Below are 25,662 nucleotides of genomic sequence, written 5' to 3' on the forward strand. Positions count from 1 at the left end.
AGAGCCGCAGGCTGGGCAGGTGCTGGCCGGGCAGGTGCTGCCGGGGCCGGGGAGGGCGGGCAGCGACGGGGACACAGCGCAGGGACCCCCGCACTGGGCTGCGCCAGGGAGAGCCCGCGGCCAGCCCGCGCTGCTGCGGCCGGACACGGGGCTTGGTTTTGGCCGTGCCCGGGGGATGCTCTGAAGGGCCGGGGCGTTCGCGGCCCCGTCCCACAGCCCCAAACCCGGCGGTCAGAGCGACATAAGACCTCCACCACCAACTACAGCCCCCGATGGCCGCGGCGGCCGCTGTCCCGCCCGTCCGGGGCGGGGCGAGGCGGGGCGGGGACCTGGCCCCAGCCCGGCCCCCGGACCCAGCCCGGCCCCCGCTCACCGCCTCCACCGGGGCCGGAGCCGCCGCCGGAGCCGCCCGCAGGTAGGAGCCGCTCCCGGGAGCCGCGGCTGGGAGCCTCCCTTGGGAGCGCCAGAAACCCCCTCCCGTCTCGCCGTCGCCCCTCCTTGTCGCCAATCGTCACCCCCTGCCCAGCTGCCCCCTCCCGGGCCGCGGTCCCGGCGGTCCCGGCGGTCGCGGAGCTCCCCCGCGGGCAGCGGGTGCGAGCGGGGCCGGGGCAGGGCAGGGTCGGCAGGGCAGGGTCGGCAGGGCAGGGCAGGGCTGGCGGGCGGGGGGCGCCGCAGGTGCTGCAGGGCGCGGGAGGAGCCGCGATCCCGGTGCTGTCAGCCCTGGAGCTTGCTGGCTTACGGCAGGTAGGCACGGGGTAGGTAAGAGGATTAGAGCCGCTCCGACCAGCGCCCGAAGGACACAGCTGTGGAAGAGATCGCCTAGGTCATGATTCCGGCATCCCTCTCACCCGTGAATCTCTCTGTGGCATCGCTTCGGGGCTGAGGGATGTGATGGTGACAGAGCTCGGCAGCTCCTCTGCCAGGATTGCTGCACAGGGGTCTGCGGAGAAGCTCACCTGGGTTGAGGTTGTGGGGTGGGACAGGTCCTGCCTTCCCCAGATCCTGTCGGGATGTCCTGTCAGGACATGCAGGCTGTGTCCGGCTAAATTCCCAGGAGGGGAAGAGGTTTTGAGAAAGGCCACTGGGCTCCGCTGTGGTCCCTCAGGGAAGGAAGGAAGGGTGAGGTCCTGCCTCTGAGCAATATAAAGATGCTGGGTGCTGATGTCCCAGGGTGATGATGGGGTTGCTTGGGATCTTAGCTTTTCCCTACAGCAGTATGCTTGTGCTAGACCTTTGATTCAGAGCCCTTGGGCTAGAAAGGTTGCAGGAATTATGAGTTAACCTTCCCTTCTGCCTTTTTTTTTTTTTCCTTTTTAAACAGAGCTTCTTGTGAAACTGGCCTTAAGGATGTTCTGATGAACATTCACACAATCCTTATGCCATAGCAATGTACACATATATGGTTAATTATGGATAGCAACTCAATATGGAGGAGGGCAGTGTGTGAAAGGTATATCCTGGCACGCTGACTGCCTGTTGTGTCTTGTTCAAATAGATGACACTGTCTAAAAGAAGGGGACTTGATTATTAAAAGTCAAATTATTTTCTTCTGGTTCTTCATGCTCAGTGGTCAGCATTTTCTGAGCCTGGGTGCTAAAAGTCAGTGCAGTTGTTTCATTTCCCCTTTTAAGATTCTTTGTGCTGCAGTGTTTGCTTTTCAGATGCAGAGCAGGGATGTGTGCTCGTATGAACACTAACACAGTCAATTGTTTTTCCTTGGAAGAAATGTCGTGTCCATGGTTTCCTCTCCTCCCCCAGCCATTTCCGGGCAGCCTGACATTGGAAGATTGTGGTTTGGCCCAACAGAGACACTTTAGGGTCCTGATCCTGCAGTCCAAGCTGAAACAATGAGCTATAATTGCAGGTTAAGTGGAAGCAAAGAAAGGGAGAAAAGTCTCTAAGAAACGAGAGAGAAGATCCTAATCAATATGTTGGAAAGGATACACTGGGACAGGGGGTGGCTGGCAGGTGCAGTAGAAGGCTTGGACCAGGACTCTGTGAGTGCACGCTCCTCTGGGTCACTGATTTCTCTCAGTGAGCAACTCACTGGCCCTGTTGTCTAAAGTGGGAATAATGGTGGGTTTTTGCTGTCTCAAGAAGACTTGCAAAGGTCTCTAGGTGCCTGGCTCCCCTCGCCTTGGGTCCCTGCAGGTTGCAGAAGCAGTCACCTGAGGTTCAGGGATGAAGGCAGGGTGAGAGTGAAAAGGAAGCAAAACATGTTGTGGACAGGTGGAGCGAATGGGAGGAGAGGAAAAGAAGAGTGATGAAGCTTCAAAAACCATGAAATGAAACATTAAAAGGGCTATAGATTATTATACAATGCAAATATTTTATGCTGAGGTTACCTCTGGACGGTCATGCCTGCAGGTGAGAGGCGCCTACCAGAGCAGCAGTCTCCCTGTACAAGTGGTTTGCTCAGCTGAGAAGTGTTTGCCATGGGCAGGCATGCAGACCTGGCTCCCTCTGGGAGAGCTGCTCCTGTGTGCAGGACTGGAGGGAAGACTTCCCTCCACCCTGCCCACCGCACACAAGAGCAGAGGCCTCCTCCCCAGCACTCGGAGCTGCTGAGCTGTGCTCACCTGTCCCTGTGGAACTGGTGGCATATTGGGCAGGTCTGGTGGGAGGGGAGGCCGAGGTGCTCCCTGGTGCCATTAGGAGAGGTCTGGGCTGCCTCTCCCGTGGGTAGCAGAGGGAAGGAAGCAAAAGCAGGGATGATGTGGGCTGGTCTGCTGCAGTGGTGGGGGGAGTGCCCAGCATCCTCCCCTCGATTTCCTAATCTCGGACAGATCCAGGTGATTAGGGACCTGTCTGATTTCCTGCTTCCCATGAGGAGCTGCTGGGATTACCAGTGGTGACTGCCTGAGCCAGAAGAGTTTTGGCACCACAGGACTGCAAGAGAGGCCTCTGCCTGGCCAAGCCACTGAGGATGGCCACAGCTTTGTCAGGGAGAGCCTCCCCAGTGCGGTCTTGGCCCAGCTGAACACTCTTAGAGGTGGTTTATTGTGGTTTCCTGTGCCACGGAAAAGTCTGGCTCTGAATATATTTCAACAGACATGAAAAGTTTTAAGCCCTCTGGAGGCGATGAAGAGGCTGGTCACGCAGGCTTGCAGGCTTGGCCACCGTTTAGCAGGTGGAAGCTGTTTCCTGGTCCCCTCTGTCTGTTGTGTTTGCAACAGGTTTGCATGAAGTGAAAGGCTGTATGGCACCTTCCTCTTATAGCTCATCTGAGCACCCTACAAACAGCAATTTCTGGTTGCAGCAGCTTGGGACACTGGTAAGCAAATGTTACTAATTCCTACAAATGAGGAATGCTGGCGAGGCAGTGGTGAACACCACAAAAACGCCTGTGTATGATTGCTTACCTTGTACTTGTCTCAGGGCAAATGATTTCCACAGGTCTAAACAGAGTCAAAAGACTGACATGGTGGTTTGTACCCATGACAATCTCTATGCCAGAGAGGGCTACTTTAGAGTAATGACAAAAGCCAGGTCATGGGTACTGCACATCCCTTCCTTGTAGCTCACCCTCCGGCCCATCATCTCATGGCTGCTTCTCAGAGGCTTTGGTGGTTAATACAAGGAGAAGAGGACCTCTTTTTGTGGAGGAGGCATGAGTCCTCAGGCTGAAGAGGCTGGTGAGGGAAAACTGTCCTGAGAAAGCTTGGTGTGTTATGCCACACTCCCTAAAAGCTCACAGGCCTTGGGTGTTTTCCCCATGACAAGTGCAGAGCAACTGGCATTTACTGAAGGAAATGCTTTGGGAATAGTGAACATCTCTTCAAAAGCGTAGAGCTGCAAACTGCAGTGGAGAAAGGAGCTTATGCTTCCAAAAGATGAACAGAAGAAGAGTACAAGGGACAAGAGAGGTGGAAGACAAAGTAAACAGGCGGGAAAAGCCCTCCTTACACTCCGTGGGAAGATGTGTAGCTTGAGTGTATGTCTTGTGTTTGTTGGGGAAAAAAACAGTGGCAGGTAGGAAAGGCAGGGAAACCTGGAACTGTTTTGGGCTTCCAGGGCCTGTACTCTCTCATCTGTAAACTGGAAAAGGAGACAATATGATCAGGAATAACATTCTGCAAAGGCTGTTCCCCTGGGCTTAGTGTGTCTTTCCTTACCTTGGAAGCTATCTGTAAGTCAACATGACATATCTGTCTCTGTCTTTGCCAGGTTTCACCTCCCTGTTGAGTGTTCTTTGCCACTCCCAACACTTACATTTTTTTCCTGATAATGGGACAAACCTTTTGGGCAGGCTTCCTACCCCCTTCTGGTGTAATGTGTGTCTTGGCTTTGCTTGCTTGGGCAGATTGGAAACGCTTTAAGGCGTTTGTGGTTTTTGGAACTCGGGAGCAAATAAAACACCTGTATCAATCTATTAATACACTGACAAGATCTCTGTACTTTAGGGGACATTGTGCTTTTTGCTAGTTCAGACAATGGTCATTAGATTGGGGTGGTTGAGGTAGAGGATGATCACTGGACAGACTGCACAGTGCCTCTGACTTTGTGGGCTTTGCCATAACATCAGCCTGCATTTGTGTATTACTTGCAGAGCAGTGAGACAGTTTCAGAGACTCTTCACTGCATAGCTGAAGCAGGGAGAGTTTTGCTGTCTTTAATTTTTTGAGGAGATAAATAGTCCTCCTCATTTTCCATCAGCTCTTCACTTTCGGGTTTGGCTGGGACTTTGGGGTAAGTGCTGTTGTCATAAACATCCCAAACAAAAGGATTGGGCAAGGGAAAAATATGCCCTTGTGGTGGCAGTGGTGAGAGACTATGGGGTTTGGTTCCTTTGTGTCTCAGAAGTCTGGTGAAAGCAGCCCAGTCTTGAGCATCTCTGTATTGGGGAAACTTTCCTGTCCGACCATCCGGGAGCCTCTCTGGCAGTCACACTCCCACACCTGAGACTTTCAGTGCTGGGAGCGAAGTCCCTTCACAGTGGGTGTCTCGCTTGACTCCCTACACACCCCACACTCAGGCAGTCTGACAGGTTTTCCTCACTGCCTGGACCCCAAGTTTCCCATAGCGTAGTCCCAGATCTCTGGATCCTTTAAAGAATTGAATCATTCTGCAGTAATAGCTGGACAGAAACAGCTCGAATTGGTGCCTCTGGGGAGGGACCCCGAACTAAGGAATCCCTGTGCTTTTATATCCTCACAATCTGTGAGCCTGTTCCAATTGTGATATTTAGTCTGGGGTCTTCTCACTGTTTTGGAACCTACAGAGTCTCTGGCTGACCGGCCATCCCTGGCCAGCACCACAGGTCCCTGTGCCCTTTGTCAGGCAAAGGGTTGGTGCCAGGTCACAGCCCCTTGCCTGGGGCTCCAGCCATTTCCCCCACCCAGGGCACAACCTGCAGCTCACACTGCAGCTGCACACTGAGCTACTGGCACTGTGTGTATTCCTAAATATCTGCCCTTGGAGAGGTGGTAAGTAATATCTGCCCTGGGATGCGGGCAGTCCAACACATGGTGGGAGCACTCACAGGTTGCCACCTGACTTGTGCAGCCTCTGAGGTCACGAGGAGCCAGAATGGCTGAATCTTGCAGTGGATGCTCCCAGGCAGAATGGGATCCCTGGGGCAAGCAGACACACAGCACCTGCAAAATGTAGTGCTCCTCAGCTCACCCTGGCTGCTCCCGGCTGTCTGCTGACCCAGCTCTTTCCATCTGAACTGGATGTGTACCTTCTGCCTTACCCAGCTCCTGCCTCTGCCTCCTTTGGCCTGTTTGCAGGCTGAGGGCCACGACTGCCCAAGCCCTGCTCATGGTATGAGTGGGACCTCATGGAAGTCGGTGTGGGCTCATGTAGGTGCATGGGCCAGAGCACAGAGCTGTCAAAGCCTGCAGAACCCTTTGGTCCTACGGTGGCAAATTATGTTAATTTTTCTTTTATGACATCCAGGAACGTGACCTGGAAGTGGGGTGAGCCTGGTCTGTACAACGCCAGATGCGAGGAGGGCAGAGCCAGCCCAGAAGAGTCCACAGTCGATGTCTCTGCCTGTAACACAGCAGTTCAACACTGGTTGCTAAATGGCCTGTAAGTACTCATGCGTGGCAGCAGGAAGCAGAATACTGAGGGCACTTCTTGAAGGACAGTAGAGACCCAGCAGTGCTGCAGGAGTATCTCTGGGTCGGACAATCTGTCAGTCGCATGGTCTTCTTACCAAGGCACTCAGGATATATATATATCTATATGTGCATAGATGTAAGTATATATGTATTTAGAGAATTGATAACAAATTAACTGTACGCAACTGCAGGAGACAGCTACCTGGGGGAAACCTGGAGAGGCGATGTGGGCAAGTGGATAATAATATGTCCTTTTCTGCCCCCTGCTTTTTGGTGGCTAGAAGGTTTCATTTCCTATGTCCGATAGGTTTATGTTGGCCAGAACATTTCATTAGCACACTGAGTGCATTCAGTGTGTGAGACGAGACAAGAAACATGCACGGATGTTGCTGTGGGTGAAAGCATTGCCTCTCAACATCGTTGCAGGGTTACTGAAGCATCTCCTGCTTCCCCCGTGCACAACCCAGAGATGTCTTTACCTTTTCCCATTCCTCTCATATGAATAAATGAAAATGGCACTTCTGCACATCCGTGAGACGGTAGGCGGGTACCCGGAGCAAGCAGAACGTCATACCCTGCTGACAGAGGGGATCACTTCTTTTCCTGTTACCCCACCATTTTGTTACATATTTACAAGACTCTGTCACGTCTTATCTCTCTCGTTGTGTGCTCACGCTTCGAACCTTGAGATAAACCCGAAAATGCTCTCCTTTGTTATGTTGGCTTTTGTGACTTGTGGGTGGCAGGTTATGTAATGTGCTGGTTTGTATCCACTCACTTACAGTGATTAGGTATCAAGTGACTGTGGTTATTTTTGCTTTCAAAAGCAACAGAGAGCTATAGTGGGCTCCCCCAAAAGACAAATTGTGTTTGTTCCCCTTTGATTGTTCCTGACTGGCAGCAATTCTTTATGACTTGCTCTATGTTTTGAACAGTGTCCTCCTTCTCCCAGTGCTTCTGGCTTCGTATCTATTCTCTGAAATAACTCGGTGGCCTTGTGCAATGAAATGCAGGAGAGTTGCTCTGGTTTATTATGCATTTGAAATGCATCTGGATGCTTTAGTCTTAAAAAAGATATATGTTAATATGGTAATTTTGTCCTTCCTTACATTCGTGTTCTCTGGTGAAAGCAGCTTCAGGAAGAGCCTGTAACTTCGCTTGGCAGATGAAATTAAGATGTCCACATTAAATGAACCTTGATCAAGCAGCAGTATATGTTTGGTGAGCTGCCTGCTGTAATTGAAGTGTATACATTAGAGGAATGGAAGCTTAATTGGTTGAGGGTGCGTAGTGGGGCAGTGGTAATATAAGCAGAGCAAACAGCTGACAGTCTGAGCAGATTTAGACATAAAAATGAAATTGGAGATAAGGGAGTAAGCCTGCATTAAGAGAAATTCTCAAGACAAACACCGGGGCCGTGCTAATGTGAAACCCTTTGCAATTCTGGACTCTGATCCATATTAGCTGGCATCAGGAGTGCACCTCGACAGGGTTTTTGCAATGCTGGTGCAAGAGCATGTGTCAAGAGGGACTGGAAAACCACAGTGTGAGCTTTTGAGGAGGTGGGCTGATTCTGGCTGGGGTCAGCTGTGAAGTTGAAAACATTTTTATTAGTCTTGTGAATCCATTACAGCATGAGGGATTTCTGTTGCTGAAGGCCTTCCTGTGCAAGCCTTAAAAATGGAAGACAAATGGGTGTGGGCAATTACCAACTGCCTCTTGGTCACAGTGTGTTTATTTGGTAAAACACGGGCTGGCAGAGATGGCTGTTATTGCCAGCTGGAGTTGACTGCTCAGATTTGGCATCGCTGGTCGTGTCAACAATGCAGAACAGAGCCGTGGAGAGGAAGGTTGGCTTTATGTCATCCCCTTGGAGCAATTAGCTGTCAAAGAATTTGTTTCTACATTTCCCACAAAGAATTTAGGCTATTTTTCCTATTGCCCTTGGCATTTTACTTTGCCTAAACCATTTGCTGTGGTGTTGCAGAGGAGGCTGATGCTTGGCTTCCTCATTCTCTTGTACCTGGCTGCTGTTAGAGGTGCTGGTCTTAGTCTGCATGGAGGTCTCCCGGCTGGAAGACACAAACACTGGGGACATCCCCGAAAAGGACAGGTTAACTCAAAGGCAACTGCTGAGAGTGATATCTGCTGAACACTAATGCAAAGCTGGGCAGGTTTGGCACATGCCATGGTTTCTCCTTTGGAGGAAGTTGAGGTTACATGTAATCTTGTTCCTGGCACCTGAGTAACACAGCAGGGAGTAAATGAGAAATTTGCAGGAGCTGAGCCCTGGTTTTAAACCATCCTCTGCCGACATGGGGATGCTAAAACATATTCAAGCATGTTTGGGCTGTGCCAATGGCCAGCACTGAGAGGTGTTCACTGAGCTCTGGTGAAGACCTGGCTCTACACAGGTCCTTGTTCTCCCTGGGAGTGCTGCCCTCTCTCCTCAGTGCAAACCAACCAGCTGTGATGAGGTGTGTGCTGGGGGGGCTGTTTCTCTGGGTGGTTCCTTTTAACTGGCTGAAATGAACGTGTTCCTCTGAACTATGGATCTCGCTCCCCATCAGGACACTGTGCTCTGTGCTGATCATTCATTTAATATGCAATGATTTCAGATGTCATTTTCTGTTAGTTGTTGATGGAAGGGGACTCTGTGTGGCACAGTGAATATTAAACACAGGGTTGTTTTCCAAGGGAGTGAATCTGTATCCGTGTTGCTCTGACTTTGATGAGGTTGGGCACTAGTCCTGGCCTTGCTCTATTTTAGAGCTCAGCACAGAGTAATATAGTAAAATAGTAAAATAGATAGTAAAATACTATCTGGACAGTATTTTCATATTTCCCCACTCCATTCTGATGTGGAGTCCTTGTCCCTATGTGCTGCCTCGCTGCTCTACCTGAGGGAAAAGTCCCGTGCCACCTCCCTCTCTGCATGACAGACAACACTGAAATAGCTTGTGAAGGCTGCTGGTTTTTGGCTGGGAGGCATGCTGGAAGGTGGAGGAGCTGTGGCAACCCATTAATGGAGCCAGGTGTTATGGCTGCTATTTGCTTTTATTGCGTAAATGAATCTTTTGTACCTTTCCAAAGGGGAAGGGTAAACAATAAGATGTGCCATCCCCTGACCTGAAAGATTTGTGTTACCTTGGCTTAGTCCAGCCACCACCAGAGAGAAGAGGAGAATCAATGGCAGTAGTTACCTAGAGGTGATGTTACCTGCCTTCTACCTTTAGCCAAGGCAGGAGTGAGGAACTTGGATACAGTTATGCCTCTCTTGTGTGGGGCACTGGCACTTAGGCACTGTGCTACCAGGGTCCATCAGGGGCACAGGTGAGGCAGGTGCCACCTGGAAGTGGTCTTTGACATGGCTGGCACGGGTCTCCCAGTACCAGAGTAATGTCTAACACCAGGTAAGGGATGCTGCTGCATTGCTGGTGAGCAGTGGGAGGAAAAGGCAAGGGCAGCACTTCATGGAATAGTTGGAAGCGCTGCGGTGGGGGCTGTGCCGGGAACAGAGCTGTGAAACACTGTGTGTCTCCTGTGCGAGAGGAGAGGAAAAGAGGTGAGATTGGTGTGGAAATTTAGTCTTCCCTCATCGATAATTTCTTCTGATCTGTTAGACTGTGCTAAAGATCTGTAAGCACGGAGCTGACTGCCTTTTAAAACGACATACTTAATACTGGCATCATTTCATGGTCCCTGTCTGCAGTTCTCTCTGCTCCCAGGTCAGGGAAGAGACCTTATCTGATTGCTGTTCTGTGTTTTGAGGTTTGGAATTCAGCCTCACTCGAGGCTGTCCATACAGGCAGCACCAAATCACGGCCTCATGGTTTTGTGCAAGCGTGGTGTGACTCAGGGTACTGCCAGGGTGTTGTTTTGCATACCTGTTAGGCAATTTGCAGGGAGAACAAGACAACTGACCTATAGAGGCAAGTGTGAGGCTGCCATGCCTTCTAAAGAGTGTGGGGAGCCTCATCTCTATTCCTTCAGCCTCTGTCACTATAAGGCAGAGAGGGAGTTGGTGTCTGGGGCCCTGAGCAGTCAAGACAGTATTGCCTTTGCAGGTGGGGGCTGCCTTGGGGGAGCAGTGAGCTGGGGGCTCCTGTGGCATGGTGGGGGTGCTTACTCTCTTCTGTGAGTCTTCACAGTGGGGAGAGAGCAAGGCAGCAGCCCAAAAAGACCATGGTTCCTGTGCTGCAGATATAGGAAGGCCAGGGCAGCTGAGAGGAGGAAGACAACAGCATGGGCACTTTCTTCTCTGGGGCAAAGGGGAGAGTCATTGCTTTAAGGACCTTTTACCTGGATGAGGTAATTAAGCTGCAAATACAAGCAGGCTTTAGTGAAAGGCCATCATCTCCAAGCTGCCCTGGCACCCCAGGGTGCCTCGCTGTCCCGTGTGGGCCTTGGTGACCCCAGGAAATGCCTGCCCTGCAGCAGGCTATGGGAGGGAAGCAGAGTGCAGGGGCACAGGTACTGCTGCTCTGGGGAAAGTAAAGCAGGTGCTGGAGCCATGAGCCTCATGCTGTTCACTCTCTGTGTCTCTTGGCTGTGCCAGTGCTGGGAGGGACACGTATGGGGGAGGACAGAGCATAAGGAAATACTTGATCCGTTGTCAGAGGACTCACAGGGAGACAGGACTCTCTGTGTCTGCAGCACAGCAACACAGCAGCATTTCTGAATGGCACATATTACAGGAACAGCCCTGGCATTCCAGATGCTCACCCAGTGTGATCTTGCCTGGGGGACAGATGCTTCCTCGGGAGGTGGTGTGCGCAGCATCCTTACGCCACAGGCAGGATTTCACAGTGCCTGCATCCAGTTGTAACACCTCATCCTGACTCCTGACAGCACTCTGGGTGCCGGCAATCAGCTTGGCTCCACTCTGGGTGTGGCCAAACATTAGTTTTGGCTGATTGCTGTGGCCGGGATGGGAGCCGGTCGTGTGCTTTGTGAGGTTTTGACGCAGCACGTGCATCCTTCTCTCCTCGTGCTGCAGGCTTTGCTGGGGCAGCGTGTGGAATTGGTGATGATCCTGGGTAGGAGGCTGCTTTGCCTTGTGCCGGTGGGAAGTAGTAGGGAATTAGGGCTGAGGGTCTCGTGGTGTCACCTTGTGCAAAATGCTCGGGAAAAATACTTTGAAAACCCACTCAGATTCTGTAGGTGTGTCTGAAAAGTCTCCTGCTCCACAGCCCCAGGCTGTTTGTGCCCTGGTTTTTATGCACCCTGTGGATGATGCTGCCTGTGTGCAGCAGCTTAACCCCTTATGCCAGTAGTGACAGTGTGAAAGGTTTGCAGTGGCCATGAGGAACTTGATGCTTTGTCACCTGTGTGGATGCTCTTTGTGCTTTCAAACGAGGGGGGCCAAGGTGGGTGGGTACCTCTGCCCTCTCCTTTCTTTTGTTTTTACGTTGTTCTTTGTTTCCAGCAGGTATGGATGGGAAAAAATGCAGCGTGTGGATGTTTTTACCTCTTGTCTTTACCCTGTTTACATCAGCTGGATTATGGATAGTGTAAGTTTTCTCCTGACGGTTATTTGGGAGAGCAAGTCAGGCTGGGGCAGTCAGAAGTAACACTGAGGTGTGGGCTGCATCTCAGTACAGAGAGTCTTTTGGGGATGCTGTGTCCTGGAGTTACTGTGGGGCTGGGAAGGCACACGACAGGGGCAGGGGACAGTCTCTGCCAGTTCATGGCTTGGAGGATCACATTTTTATCTCTGAGTTTCTATGCTCTCCAGGACAAGCTTCTGACCTTGCCTTCTTCCTGGCACATGTTCCTGGGAGCTGCCTGAAATGGGATAGACAAAAATGCAAATATTCCCTTTAAAATTGTTTTCTTTGAATGACTCAGCAGACCTCTTGGAGAAACACTTAGGCCCTGCTTTGGGGTGGAAACTCGAAATCTGCAGCATCCAGCACTGCACTGAACCTGCCAGCAGCTTAATGCTGACACCTCACTTTCTCCCTAACGCTCCTTACCAAAATGCACACAAGACATGCATTTCCCTGAGCTGGACTCTCTCCAAGCATGCAGGCAGATGACTGCAGCATGAATTTGAGAGCAATAAATGTGTCATTAGCAGCTATGCTCAGCGTGAGAAGCATTTATGTTGTAAGATGTGGCTTTGGCCATGGTCTGTGGATGTTGTTTTTCAGCAGCAGGGGCAGCTTAAGCCTTTTGTCTGACCTCTATTGCTTGTTGTTCTTCTTGTCCCATCCCCTCTGTATTAAAACAGCTTTTGTGGAAGGAGGACCATGGTAAACCTGATGAATCAAATTATTCAAATTAAAAATGAAAATATTGCCTGGGCTGGTTATTTTTAAGGCAGCTCAGTTCAGTGACCCTCTTTGTCTACCTGACCTGCAAACCAGATGCAACACAAAGGAAGGCACATAGCTAGGCTGGGAAATAAGCAAAACTGCCTGCTTGAGCAGAGAGAAGCACAGGCTGCCTCCAGCAGATCCTGCCAGGGAGCTTTGAGACACTTAATGTGTTGTTTGGGTGATATTTGGAATGAAAGCCAGGATGAGGTTTTACACCACTTTCATCTTTTTTTTTTCTTTCTTTTTGACAGGTACTTTATAGCAGTGGAAGATAACAAAATTCTCCCACTAAATGTACCAGACAGGTAAGAGCTGGTTGTGGCTTTATGTTCAATCACTTGTTTCTTTAAAATAATAAAACAATTAAAGCTAAATGGAAAAGAAAACCTTGAATCTTTATTCCTATGCCTATGTCTCTTAGGAAACCTGGTCCCAAAAGACCGCCTTATATAAGGTAGGTGAATTATTTTCTTCCAGTTACCGTTCTGATAATGGTTGTTATTTATGTGTCTTTACCATCCTAGAGTTACAATGACACACTTTATATTTTCAAGTATTGCAGGTGATGCACCTCCTGCAAGCTGTGTGTTTAGTCAAGTCATGAACATGGCGGCATTTCTAGGTAGGAACCACCAGTGGAATGTTTCTTTCTCGGTTTAAGAGTCACTGAAACATAAGTAATATCCCATACATACTGTTCTGGAATGTCATGATGTGAAATCTTTTAAACTGTGCACTTTCATTGCTGCTTCTTCCCATGGCAAAAAAGAAATATAACGAGGGAAATATAACCTCCAGACTGCACATGTGTCGTGGGAGATGAGATGGTAGGTGACTGCCTTGGGCATGGTGATCATGGAATGGTTTAGAATTTTTGCTGTAATGAGAAAAAAGGACAACAGAGTGGTCACCCTAAATACCCTGGGAATATGTTTTTGAGGTCTTAGGGCTCCACAGTTGCTGGTCAGTCTTTAAGAACCACCTTTTAGAAGCACAAGGCCAGGCAATCCCACTGTATGGGATTGCGGTCAAGAAGTGGGGCAGAAAAACAGCTTGGCTGAGCAGGGCACTCCTTGTGGCAATCAAGAGGAAAAAGCCAGTGTGTGATCTGTGGAAGGAAGGTCAGACTTCACAGGAAGATTGCAGAGCTGTGGGTTGTATGTGCAGGGAGAAGATGGGAAAGCTCAGTTAGATTTGAAACCGGCCAGAGTAGTTTCAGACAACAAGAAGGGTGTTTGTAAATATGTCAGTGGCAAAAGGGGATCTAAAGAAAATATTGGATGGATACTTGTTGAAGACTTGTAACCTGACTAATGGGGATGAAGAAGAAGTGGAGGCATTCAATGCCTTTTTTTTTCTTTGGTCTCAGTCTTTAGTAATGCTGATGGACCTTGAGCTGCCCAGTCCCCTGAGTCAGAGGACCACAAGTGCAGGAGCAGTGATTTTCCATTTGTAGGTACTGGAATTGTAAGGGACCAGCTGTATCAGCTGAATGCTCACAAGTCCCTTGGTCCTGATGGGATTCATCCCGGAGTCCTGAAGGAGCTAGTGGATGTTTTGGGAGGGCCCCTCTCAGTCATCTACCAAAGGTCTTGGGAGTCTGGGGAGATCTCTGCCAACTGAAAGCCAGCCAGTGTTATTCCAATCTACAAGAAGGGCATGAGGGAAGACCTGAGGAACTACAAACCTGTTAGTCTAACCTCAGTTCCTGGAAAAATTATGGAGATCTTCTGGACATGTTTAAAGAATAATGCAATCACTAGGGCTAGTTCTGTTCAATATTTTTATCAACAATCTGGATGCAGGAGGCGAAGGCACCATTAGCAAGTTTGCTGATGATACCAAACGAGGATGTCCTGTTGGATCTCTTGAGGAACAAGATGCCTTTCAGAGAGTTCTAGATGACTGGGACAATGGGCAATGATTAGTGGGATGAAATTTAACAAGTCCAAATCTCCATCCTGCACCTAGGTTGGAGTCACTCTGGGCTCAGATATAAACAGGGAGAGGAGTGGCTGGAGAGCAGCCCTTCAGAAAGGGATCTGAGGGTGCTGGTCGACAGCAGCTCAGTTGTGAGTCAGAAGTGTGTGCCCCGGTAGCCAAAAGGGCAAACCCCATCCTGGGGTGCATGAAACACAGCACAATCAGCCCCTCAAAAGAGGTGATTATCCCACTGTCCTCAGCATTGGTGCAGCCTCACCTTAAATACCATGTGCAGTTCTGGGCCCCACAACTTAAGAAGGCTGTGAAGGTCCTTGAATGTGCCCAGAGGAGGGTAACAAAGCTGGTGGACAGGCTGGAAGGAATGTCCTATGAGGAACTTTGGGTTTGTCTGGTTTGGAGACAAAGAGGCTGAGGGGCAACCTCTTTGCTCTCTCAAGCTTCCTGAGGAGGGGACAGAGAGAGGGAGGTGGTGATCTCCCTGGGATCCAGTGACAGGGCACAATGGAATGATTCAAAGGTGCATCAGGGGGAGTTTAGACTGAACATTTCTCTACTGAGAGAATAGTCAAACACTGGAACAGGATTCCTAGTGGAGTGGTCAATGCCTCAAGCCTGTCATTGTTTAAGAAGCATCTGGAGAGTGCCCTTTAATAATATGCTTTAACTTTTGGTCAGCCCTGAATTTGTCATCAGTAGGATGAGATGATTGTTGTGGATCCCTTCTGACAGAAATAGTCTCTTCTGTTCTAATCTCTGCTTTGTGGATAAAGTCAGACTTTCCTCTGCTGTATTTGTGTGCTTCTGAGAGCTGCTTTTAGCTTGTACCTCTGGCCACTTTAGTTATGTCAAAGCTATAGGAGAGAAAAACTACAGAAACCTACTAGAAATGTAGGAATTACTGAAATTGAGAATGCCATTTTTTGCACAAAATGCTTTAAAATCCCTTTTGTAATTCCCACCGAGTTTTAGAAAAAGATCACATAATTTCAGGATTCTGTACTGTAGAATAGAAATGAAAAAGTTCCTGCATGTGAGCTCAAGTAGTCACAGGGTGGCTGTCCCTGACAATTAGCTGGGGATGAAAAAAAGAAATCCCCATTTTTAGGGGAACAGAGTTCTCTTGTTTTCAAGGATTTGGAGTGGATTGATTTACATGGGAAAATTGTAAGAGAGTAAACTGAAATATCATTTGCAGTTTGCACAAAAGTGGGTATTTTTTACTTACAGTGCTCTTATTTTCCTAAACCATGTTTTTGGTATTATACCAGGGGTTTTGTGGAAAATACAGATCTAATTTGCTAAGGCAAACGATTTACAACAATATGACCTGCGTGCTATCAGTTTGAGCATGAGCATGAGAAGGTGTTTGACAGCAACCAGGAAATTTGCCTGTTTAACTAAATAGCTTTTTAGTGCTCTGGTTTTAATCCCCTTTGAAGGCCAACTGTTTGCCTGGCTTTCTGTGTTATTCCATGCAGCATTCCCTATGGAGGGGAAGAATATACAATTTTAATATCTTCTGGGGTTATGTAATATCATATGATATATCATGTATCGTATCTATCATGTATCATATAGCACTTGGGGTAATTGTAACCTTGGAAGGACTGTTGTTCTGTTCTTCATGGAAAATTAGTGCAGTATTTTGGCTTATGTTCGTGGCAACAAAACTTGTTCCAAAGGAGGAGAGGAGGCAGTGGGCATTATGGTAAAACCTGCAAAAATATGTGTGTGCCATTCATACGTTTTTAATACAAGTGGGATTTGACATACCTCCCCCAGGAGAGCTCGACAGTGGAGTGAAACAGTGGAAGCCCAGCTGCCACAAAATGAATGCATGGTGTCTATGTGATAGACTATGTGCTGAGAGCTTCACAGGCAAACAGGAAGGTGTTCTTTCCCCCAGAAAATTTGCAACCCAGCTCCTAGACAAAACATCATGACAACAAGAAGCCTGGAGCTCAGTGTAACCAGACTACAAGAGAAATGCCCCCTGGTTTTAGTCTTGTCCCTGACTAAGAGGGAGGGGGCCATGCAGAAGCACTAAGATAGCTGGCCTGCAGTGAACTCTCCCCTCTGGGTACAGAGATGGGGAGGGATCTGTGAGCCCCCAGCCAGCTGTTTACTGCAGCAGGTTCTGCCTAATGACACACCTTGCGTTCTGTTTCCTTCTCAGCGCTTGTTGTGGCTGTCCTGCGCTTCATTCAGCTGAAGCCAAAGGTGCTAAACCCTTGGCTGAACGTCAGCGGCTTGGTGGCATTGTGCTTGGCCTCTTTTGGGATGACCCTACTCGGCAACTTTCAGGTACTGCACTGCAGGCTTGGACCGCTCTGTCTGTGATGTGAGTTTCCTGCTTTTCCAGCCGATCTGTTTAGGTCTTTGAACTACCTGTGATGTGAGCTCAGGAGATAACATGTCTGGCTGTGCCCCAGCCCTCTTTGTACCTGCTCTGCCACCTCTGTCTGCCGCTCACGTGGCTCCAGTGACATGCTGAGATGAAGGGCCGCAATAATTTTTCTTGTACTTCCAGCAGGATTTTCACCTGCATGCTTACACTTGACCTGTCCAGAGCCATAGCAGGAACCTCTTGAATCTTTTGAGCTATGGGAGTTGGCACAGATGGTCCTGGGTAAAAGGATGGAGTGGGAAGTTTACGTACGCATCTGTGTGAACAGATGCACAGCTGCCCGTACAGATTTAGCAGACAGTTCAGTGTCCTTCGTTTAAAATATATGTTGCTTTAAATCTGCCTCCTGCTGATTCTTAGACCTGCCAGGAGAGGGACACGGCAGAGGAGCGCTATGATTTCTAATATGATGGGCCTCTGGACGAGGGCCCTCCCATTCTCGGTCTTTGCAACATTATACAAACATCTGCCACATCTGTAGGGATGGATGTCTGCTGCGTTCATGGGTGCGTCTGTTAGGTCTGCAGAGAAAATCAAGGCGTTCAAGTCAGCAGCACTTGGGTTTCCCGTCCCTTTGCTGCCTCTGATGCTCTCCCTCTCACTGGGGTGCAAGTAATGACCCCCAATAATGGCAGGAACTGAGAAAGGTCAGTGTAGGCTACTTTCCTCGCTTTGCAGACAGGGAGCCAATATGAAAAGGTACTTGTTTTCTAAAGGGTGAGTACCCCCTTGGGTTATAGAGTAATTGCAGGAACTTTGTGTCTTTTACAGTTGACTTCTTTTTTCCTTATGAATGCGGTGTGAGATAATTTGACTTTTATGGACCTGGTCTTCCAGGTTATAAATTCTGAACTAATTATCCACTCCGTGTTAGTCATCTGTATCCTTGCTTAGATCTTTTGCCAGACATGAAAGGATGTGGTAATGAGAACTTAGTCCGTGCTAAGCTGACTGCTAAGACGGATGTGGCATTAAATCATATTTCTGGAAAATTACAGATCGGTTGTTTTAGAGGAACATTATAACTGTGAGTCCTTTGCAGTGCAGACTACCCTGGGAAAGGCAGCTCAATGTTATTTTTGCCTGTAGTATGATTTGGACCTACCCTTAGAAAAAACTCAGGATAGAGAGGAGAGGATCAATGGAGGCACAGCACCAAGATTGTTATCCTGAAGATTGTGTCTTATTTGATAGGGATTTGTAAAATCACCGAACAGGAATTGAGGCTGCAGAAAGAAATTACAGACTGATGGTTTCTTTTCCGGAAAAAGCCTCAGAGGCAGAGGGGAAAGGGAAATTGTTTGGCTTAATATTGGACTTGGCGAATGGATTTGCAGCCTCAAGGGGTCTCTTTGCAGACTCTTGCTTATTGAACCTGGCTGCCTTTTAGCCTTGCAGTATTGCACAGTCACTGTGCCCTGTGAGACACGGCAGCCCAAGGAACAGAGAAGCACTTGCACTCCGGAGAGATTGGGTTCATTTGCCTCAGATCCCAATGGTCAAGGATGGGCAGGACAGGGAGTTTGGTTGGAGAAATTTGCCAAACCAGGAGCATGTACTTGTGTTTTGGCATGTGCTAGCTCGGTGGAGGTGTCAGGGCTGTGGCTACCCACTGCCCCAGGCAGCACTGCTCCCTGTAGCTGGCACTGAAGACTGCACAATTTGCATCCATTGCAAGGAGCTGTACAAGACCCAGGGGGTTGTCCTTGCCTGCCCTGACCATTGCTTTGAGCCAGGGAAGGATTTATTTCGGAGCTCTGCATTTGCGAGTCTTGTCAGGGAGCTGTGGAGGCAGTCCTCAAGCAACTGCATTTTCCACTGTGCTTGAGCTTCAGGCAGGTGATCTGCTCAACTGTGACAGCTGTCAGCTCATCTTGGTTATGTTACACCTTACACCTCTGCCAGAAGAAATGATACAGCATCTCTGCCTCACACTTCAGTGATTCTCACTCTCCCCCATCCCACCTCAGCAGCAATCCAATTAGCTATCCAGTAATTCCTGTGGTGTTCAAACAATCACCGTTTTGTTTGTTCTTAGCTTTCCAACGATGAGGAGATCCACAACGTGGGCACATCGCTGACCTTTGGCTTTGGAACCTTGGCATGCTGGATCCAGTCTGCCCTTACCCTCAAGATCAACCTGAAGAATGAGGGGCGGAAAGCCGGGATTCCACGAGTTGCTCTCTCAGCCAGCATCACCCTCTGCGTGGTGCTCTGTATCCTTTTGTCTGGCTCCCTGGGAATCCAGGTATCGTATGCGTCCAACACTTTCTGCAGCAGGGAACATTGGCTCTTCCCACATCTGCCCTAGCATCTCAAACAATTTAGGAATGCTACTCAGTTTGTCTTCATGGCACTGCTCTATAATTGGCTCATTTTGCTACTTGTGTTTTACCAGGATGCACTGCTTCACAGATGGGCTCAGTTCCTTCATAAATGTTTCTAAAGCTTCTTAGTTAGTGATATCCAAAGTGGTTACAATATTGAATAGTATCTGTGCGATTTAATGGCACCACTCTTACCTACACAGTAGCATTTAAGACTATGAAAAATATTGAGATAAAAATTCCCAGGAGAACAAAGGAACAGTGGAAGAAATTGGGTTTCTGAAGATGAAAAGATTTTGACGTGTTTGTTGAAATGCTCCAGAGTGCTATATCCAGCTCTGCCTTTTAAGACAGTTATCACAGTCAAGAGCTCCTGGATGACATGGGCTTCAGGTTAAAACTAAGTGCTTTACAGATGGGATTTGGGCTGTGGGGTCTGTGGTCACTCAGACTGGATGTATGTGTGGCTTCCTCTACACCTTGTGCCTTCAGCCCCACTCCAGCCCTTCTGTTTGCACCAGCACTGATGTGCTCTGGGTGTTTATTTGGGGTGGATCCATTCAATGGATAGTTGCATCAACATTAGTGCTGGGTTAAACAAGAGAGCAGGAATAAATGCTGAGGAATAAGCTTATCCTCCTTTTTGGGAAACAGCCTGTTCTTAAAACAATTCCTTATTGACCTGTCTAGGTTTGAACGTTTCAGACAGTGTCCAGAGGAATAGCAGATTGACATGAAGATGTGACATCAGTCACCTCTCGAGCTTCCTTAAAAAAATTTGTAGCTGAGCATCAGGCTTTGGTGTACATAACGTGGCAGATGCAGGGGTCTTGTGGTGCTCCCCTCCTCCCCTTGCCTCAAGCCAATATCTCCTGACTGTGTGTCTGGGGTAGGGCTGCACGCGGGGAGCTCCGGCTGCGCTGACGTCTCCAGAGGTTTCCGCTAAGCTGGGAGCAGGAGCAGCCAGGTGAGCCAGGGCATAGCTGCTCCTGTACTGACACGCTGGGTGTGCCCAGCCCTCTACAGCTCTTCCCAGCCCTTCCCAGCTGGCTGCTCAGCACTGAGGCACTGAAGGCTTTCTGTGAAGGAGGGCAGGCTGAGGCAGGAGTCCTGTTCTGCACCCTCCTGCCAGCTTTGCAATGGCCAGGGGCTGGCTCCCTGTTCCATGCAGTTTGTGCATAACCCTTGCACTACAGGAAAAGTAGAAGATCCTTAAAGCCAGACACAAAATGCTGTTTCTTGAAGTGAAGCTTTCATTGCTTACACTAAGCCCAAGATGAAAAGTCTCCAATTACCTGCTGTTGTGCAGTTAAAGCATGGGAGAGGCTGCTTGTTTGTTTGTTTTACCTGTGAAGATGTGTGATCCTGCACACTTGGAGCGCAGAGGAAATCCTGACAGACATGGGAGACGGTAGCTTTAGAGGAGATGTGCATTGGGCTAGGGCAGGTCCTCAGCTCAGGAAGGTGTCTTCTGCTTTAGGGAAGCTCAGAATTGCTTTTGTGGAGTGCTGCAACACAATCCAAGGTACAGCAGTGAGACCCTGATGCCAGGCAATATGCAGTCCAAGCACATGGGCACATGAGCCCGGAGGACAGTTTCTGGCCCCGACAGTGTTCTTTTTCCTTTCAGTATAACATGCCATACTGTGTAGAGTGATGCTTCCAGTTTTCAAAGGAAGGGATGATTTTGCAGATGATCTAAATAGAATGAAAGACTTCACAGTGTAGGTTGAAAGGTGTTCCCACTGCCTGTGGTACAGAGTTCTGATCCAGTTCCACTGGGAGGCTCCTGGCAGGTAGAGGCCCACAGCCAGATCCCCAGCTTGCTGGCTCTGTCCCTGGCTAGTTGGATGCTTGAGCAAGGCACTTACTTCTCTGCACCTAAATCTTTCCCTCTCAAAATGTTTATCAGCCTGATCTGGGATCAGGAAGCCCTGGTATAGGAGAGCTGCTGTGCTCCATGGGCATCATTGGACACCTGACATCCCTTTCTTCTCTGGCATCCCATTCACACTCTCCTCATGATGGCTGGATGGGTTGACTGTCATCTGTGTGACTTTGATTGTTTAAGATTGTCTTCCCTGTTGGCTTTCTCTCATACCGGTCGGTGTCTCTGCTCTCACTAGTTCTCCTTGACCCTTCCTCTTCCAGATTTCATCCTCATGGCGCAGGGCATTCACATGCACGCTTCCAGGATCCAGTGGGGCCTGGTGATGTGCTTCCTGTGCTACTTCGGCACCTTTGCAGTGGAGTTCAGGCATTACAGATTTGAGATCATTTGCTCTGAATACCAGGAAAACTTTCTGAGCTTTTCCGAAAGCTTATCAGAAGCCTCCGAGTACCAAACAGATCAGGTGTAGCCTGTCCTCTGGCAGGGGGGAGGGGGGCAGATGTGGTCTCATGGGTTAAACATAACCTCATTTACACTTTTTTTATGAGTTTGTTTTCATGTGCAATCATGATCGTATTGCCAAAGGGCTCTGAGGGGTGGCTGTCTCACTAAGAGCCAAACAAAAATAGGTATTCACTGGAAGAGGAGCAGATCCTTCTCAGTGGCAGCATGAGAAAGCACAAGCTGTTTAGTTTATGCTACCAGGGACTGAGTGGCTCTGTCACACCTCTTGTTCAAAATGTTACACAGCCAGTCCTTGCAATGCCTTTCCGAGGCAGGTCCTTCTGAGCCTACTCTGCAGAGGAGCTGGTGACAGAAGCAGAATTCTTTGGGCACCAAGAGTCTTCAGGAGCCTTCCTGAGTCACCAGACTGCATCTTCTGTGTCTTTCCCGAGTTGTTTTCTTTGCTGCCAACTGGGGTAACTTGGAAGGGTGAGAAAGAGCATCTGTTTCTTCAGAATTTGGAATCAGACCGTGGAAGACCCCAACTGGCTTTTCTGGCAAGCAGGCAGGCATTTCTGCGGGCCTGGAAAGCAGCTGATGGTAAATCTGGGTTTGGAAGAAACTGTGCTGTGATCAGGAAGCAAGACTTGGCCAATGCTGCCTTGTAGCTGGGCAGATCGTCCCAAGGCCAGAGGAGATGACACAGTGGGGTGCTGTGCTTGGCTTCATGGCTCAGACTCAACAGTGGGGACTGGGGGAAGTGAGGTGATGAATTAAGATGAGAATGTCTGTGTGCTCTGAAGATGACCCAGAAAAGGCTGCTCTTTCTAAGTGTGTAGTGCTTCCACCACACATTGTGTATAGTATTTCAAAACCTTTGCTTTTTTTTTTTTTTTTTTTTTTTTTTTTTTTGTGGTCACTGAGGGGGAAAACATTGTGTTAGAGACACTGGGCTTGTCTGCAATGAGAACAGTACCACTGCAGGTGGTTCTGGACACAAGGTTTGGTTTTCCTCCTTGTGCACTTACAAGCCAAACCTCAGACACGCTGACAGGCCTGGGTTCTGGACCCCTCAGTGTGTGTGGTCAGTTGTCGTGAGTGGAGTCTGCCACAGGTTTACACGGGCTTCCAAGGTGCAGGGAGGCAGTTCTGCCCCCGAGGTTGGGTGATGTGGCCTGAGGGCTGGAGGTGAAAAAAGGGAATAGCAAAACCAGACAGGATTCTCCCTTCCTAAAGGGAGGTTTTCAAACAGAAGGTCTGTTTTCAAAGAAAAAGCAAGAGCTCGAAGCTGATTTGAAAACCTCATTTTGGGAAGGCTGCTGTATTGGCTGGGGAGTGATGGGACTTGCTTCTCATGAACATGGCTCCTATTTCTTCCACAAATCAGACTCAGTTTAAGCTGGCATCTTGTCTGAGCTGCAGGAAAATAAGCAGAAATTAATATGGTAGGAAAAGGCCTTTGAAGGGGAACTGTACTGCTCTGTGGCATTTCTGACAAGACAGGGAAAAGGTACAAGGGCAGTCTTCTGCAAAGGTCAGAGGCCTCTCCTGAAAGGAGAAATAGTTGAGACAAGCTAATGTAAGTAGACAGCTTTCAGCCAGCCCTTTATCTTTTGTGCACCAAAATTTGTTCTCAGGCAGCTGTTATAAATCCAGAGCACTTCTGGCCAACAGAGGGTTGATGTGGATTGCTGAAGGCTTCCTCCTTGAAGTAGTGTCATTAGTGGAAAGCTTTCCTGGAAGGATGTGCTGAGGGTGGCCCAAGGACACAGCAGTGAAAGGTGCTGGGCTCCCCAGCAGCTCATCCAGGGAGCTCCTCCTGGGCATGGACAGTCTGGAGAATGGACAGGTGGGGATCCTCTTACATAGGCACACTCACTCAATCCATATGGAGCACAAAACAGCAATTTGTTGTAAGGGTGTTTTACTGTAAATAGTCCACTGTGACTTTTGTTTCCCTAATCAATTAATACTTTCAGTTTATCATTTTATATTTTGTAATTTTATCAAAGGGAAAAAATGATGATGTGATTTTTTTCCTTTGTCTCCTTTTCCTATATGCAATCCAAACTGAACTTCAGGTTTTTAGTGATAACTCTGTACATTTCTTAGAGTATTTCTAACAGCACATTTCAGTACAACTAAGTGACAACTGATATACACTGAAACATGACCACTAAATAAAGTGCTTTTATGGAGAAAGTGAGTTTTATTTTTGTCCCCTACCCCAAGCATAGCTTTCTGACGGCAAAGGCAAAACAAAAGGTGAGTATTTACAGTGTAATGATTAACAGTATCACTTAAGGAAGCAAGGAACTATTTAGCCATGCAGATACACTTATTGTAACAGCACTAATTAGCTGGCTCTTTCTAGGAGCAGGATCACACTGATTACACAGCCCAGAGAGGCATCCAAGACCAGCTGCCCCACAGCCTGACCTTGCTACTATCAAAGTTTTAGAAGGGCAGTGCTGGCATGATGTGGTTTCCTCCCCAAACGCCCATCTCTTGCTTGTCCTTTACACAGCAGCCTCCATCAACAGGGAGAGCTGCAGGTGCAGATCAGAGCTCAGGAAGGCAGCACATATGTTAATGTTGTATTTTGTCTGTCTGGGAGGGCAAGCTCAAGTGCCAGTGCTCAGTACACAGCAAGTGACACCCATGCACAAAGTGCCAGGAGCAGGGAACAGGGATTTCAGATTGCCTCTGCCTTCACTCCTACCAGGTATAACCTCTGTGGCTCTCACTCCTGCACCCCCACTGAGCCCCAGCTGAAACCCTAAAGTGGTCAGTGAGGTAATACAGCTTCCTTGGCAGGACAAGGCTGCTGCTTCAGAGAAAGGACTGGGGAAGGTGAAAGCAGGACAACAAAGTGTTTGCAGATTTAAAAAAAAAAAAAAATTGCCTTTAAGTGCTGGGATCACTGGTGATAGACAGGAAGGCTAAATACTGTGATGGAGTGAACACAATGAAAGCCAAATTGTTTTATTTACTGTATTAGGAAAAGCTCCATGACCATCTGATATACATTGGCACAATTTAGGTAGGGTGAACAGGTCAGGGTTTTAATTCTCATTAAATGCAGCAGGATGTCCCCCCTGGGAGCAGTTTGTCAAGGTTTGCCCACAGCTGACCAGTGCTATGAATGGGTGACTGGGTGGTGTTGGCTACTGAGGAGGAGCTCCATGGGTTAATGCTGAGATACTTCAGAAATGCAGTCAAGCTGACTTTGGTGTTCAGCCAGTTATATCCTATAACCCAGCACCACAGTGCAGCAGTGGAGTGTGTCCAGAATTTAATTTTTAAAGCTATACTTATATATACTCTACTTCATTCTGGTAGGCTGGCTGTGTAGCTCTAAGCAGCTTCCTTATGCAAGTTGTACTGTTTTGTACCTAGACCTGCTGCAGATATAGCCAAGATATATGTTGTTCTTTGTCTAAAGAGGTTGCCTGCAGCAAGGGCTGGCTTTTTCTGTGTCAGCTACTGTGTTACAGCCCACAGCTGGCATTTTCCTTTGGGAATCCTAACTTTGAAAGTTTTGACTTAGCCAGCAACCCCATTTGCAGGGAGGAGATCGTATCCCCTCGTGGTCCTCAGGGGTCCCTCTGGGACAAGGGGACATAAACCTTGCTTGCAGACTGCTGCTAAAAATGACAGAGCTCATGGTGGGGCATCTCAGCACCAGATTTCAGTGGGTGACTCTGAAGGAAGCATCTCCTTAGCTAACTGCTAGCCAGGAAAGGGGAGGAACAGCAGGGCCCATGGGTACTGCTCCTCACCCTGTTCCCAGCTCCAGCTGGCAGCAGGCATCTGTCCTACTGCGCAAGGGACCCCACACCGTACTGTCCATCCGTACCTGCCTGCACTGGTTGTGGGTCCGAGACATGATGTGGATTTGGTTTTGAATTCTTATTATGGACAAAATTACCTAATGTTTCACAGGGACAATTCAGGTGAAGCACAGTCTTTTGTGCGTGCACCGCTTTCCCTAAGTGGAGGAAGGCAGGAAAAGTTCGGTGAAAGACGAGATGAGGCTGTAATACGATTTCTCGTCGTCTGTCAGTCCTGCGTTGCCTGGTCTGATCACCACAGCCACGTGAGTATCCGCTTCCTCGGCTGCATTGGCTTCTGAAACAAACAGAGGTGGGGAGAGCGGAGATGAGATCTGCTTACCGACCTCTTCACATCAAGGTCTTTAAGGCTTGAAGATCTCCAAAGCACTGAAATGCTTTTAAAGGTTGAGACTGAGAAAGCA

The 25,662-nt window shown here is 48.7% G+C and overlaps 2 protein-coding genes across 5 annotated transcripts in view; one reads left to right on the forward strand and one right to left on the reverse strand.

The window, feature by feature from the left end:
• On the forward strand, nucleotides 1–23,606 carry TMEM150C (transmembrane protein 150C). Of its 3 annotated transcripts, none has more exons than XM_039391046.1 (9): nucleotides 1–19; nucleotides 5,902–6,036; nucleotides 11,497–11,581; nucleotides 12,643–12,696; nucleotides 12,813–12,845; nucleotides 12,946–13,013; nucleotides 16,512–16,639; nucleotides 18,781–18,958; nucleotides 21,221–23,606. In XM_039391046.1, the coding sequence occupies exons 2-9, from the start codon at nucleotides 6,030–6,032 to the stop codon at nucleotides 21,427–21,429; spliced, it is 762 nt and encodes a 253-aa protein (XP_039246980.1). In that variant the 5' UTR covers nucleotides 1–19; nucleotides 5,902–6,029; the 3' UTR covers nucleotides 21,430–23,606. The 3 variants fall into 3 exon arrangements, with proteins under 3 accessions (XP_039246980.1, XP_027594312.1, XP_027594314.1); XM_027738511.2 differs by lacking the exon at nucleotides 1–19 and adding an exon at nucleotides 361–415; XM_027738513.2 differs by lacking the exon at nucleotides 1–19 and adding an exon at nucleotides 361–415 and having other exon boundaries at nucleotides 11,500–11,581.
• Nucleotides 23,586–25,662, reverse strand: part of ENOPH1 (enolase-phosphatase 1) — a 10,934-nt gene continuing 8,857 nt past the window's right edge. For both annotated transcript variants that reach the window (XM_039391043.1, XM_027738510.2), the window contains one exon: nucleotides 23,586–25,535. In XM_039391043.1, the coding sequence (XP_039246977.1) occupies nucleotides 25,396–25,535 (140 nt within the window). In that variant the 3' untranslated portion in view covers nucleotides 23,586–25,395. The remainder of the gene's footprint in view (nucleotides 25,536–25,662) is intronic.

This window comes from Pipra filicauda, unplaced genomic scaffold (assembly GCF_003945595.2).
Source record: "Pipra filicauda isolate LSUMZ 115617 unplaced genomic scaffold, ASM394559v2 scaffold8_size5757611_pilon, whole genome shotgun sequence".
Taxonomy (NCBI): domain Eukaryota; kingdom Metazoa; phylum Chordata; class Aves; order Passeriformes; family Pipridae; genus Pipra; species Pipra filicauda.

Excerpts from the sequence above, each read along its gene's own strand:
- TMEM150C (XM_039391046.1), top strand. Across the intron at positions 12,846-12,945 it reads AAAAGACCGCCTTATATAAG|TATTGCAGGTGATGCACCTC; the intron begins GTAGGTGAATTA and ends TATATTTTCAAG. Across the intron at positions 16,640-18,780 it reads CCCTACTCGGCAACTTTCAG|CTTTCCAACGATGAGGAGAT; the intron begins GTACTGCACTGC and ends GTTTGTTCTTAG.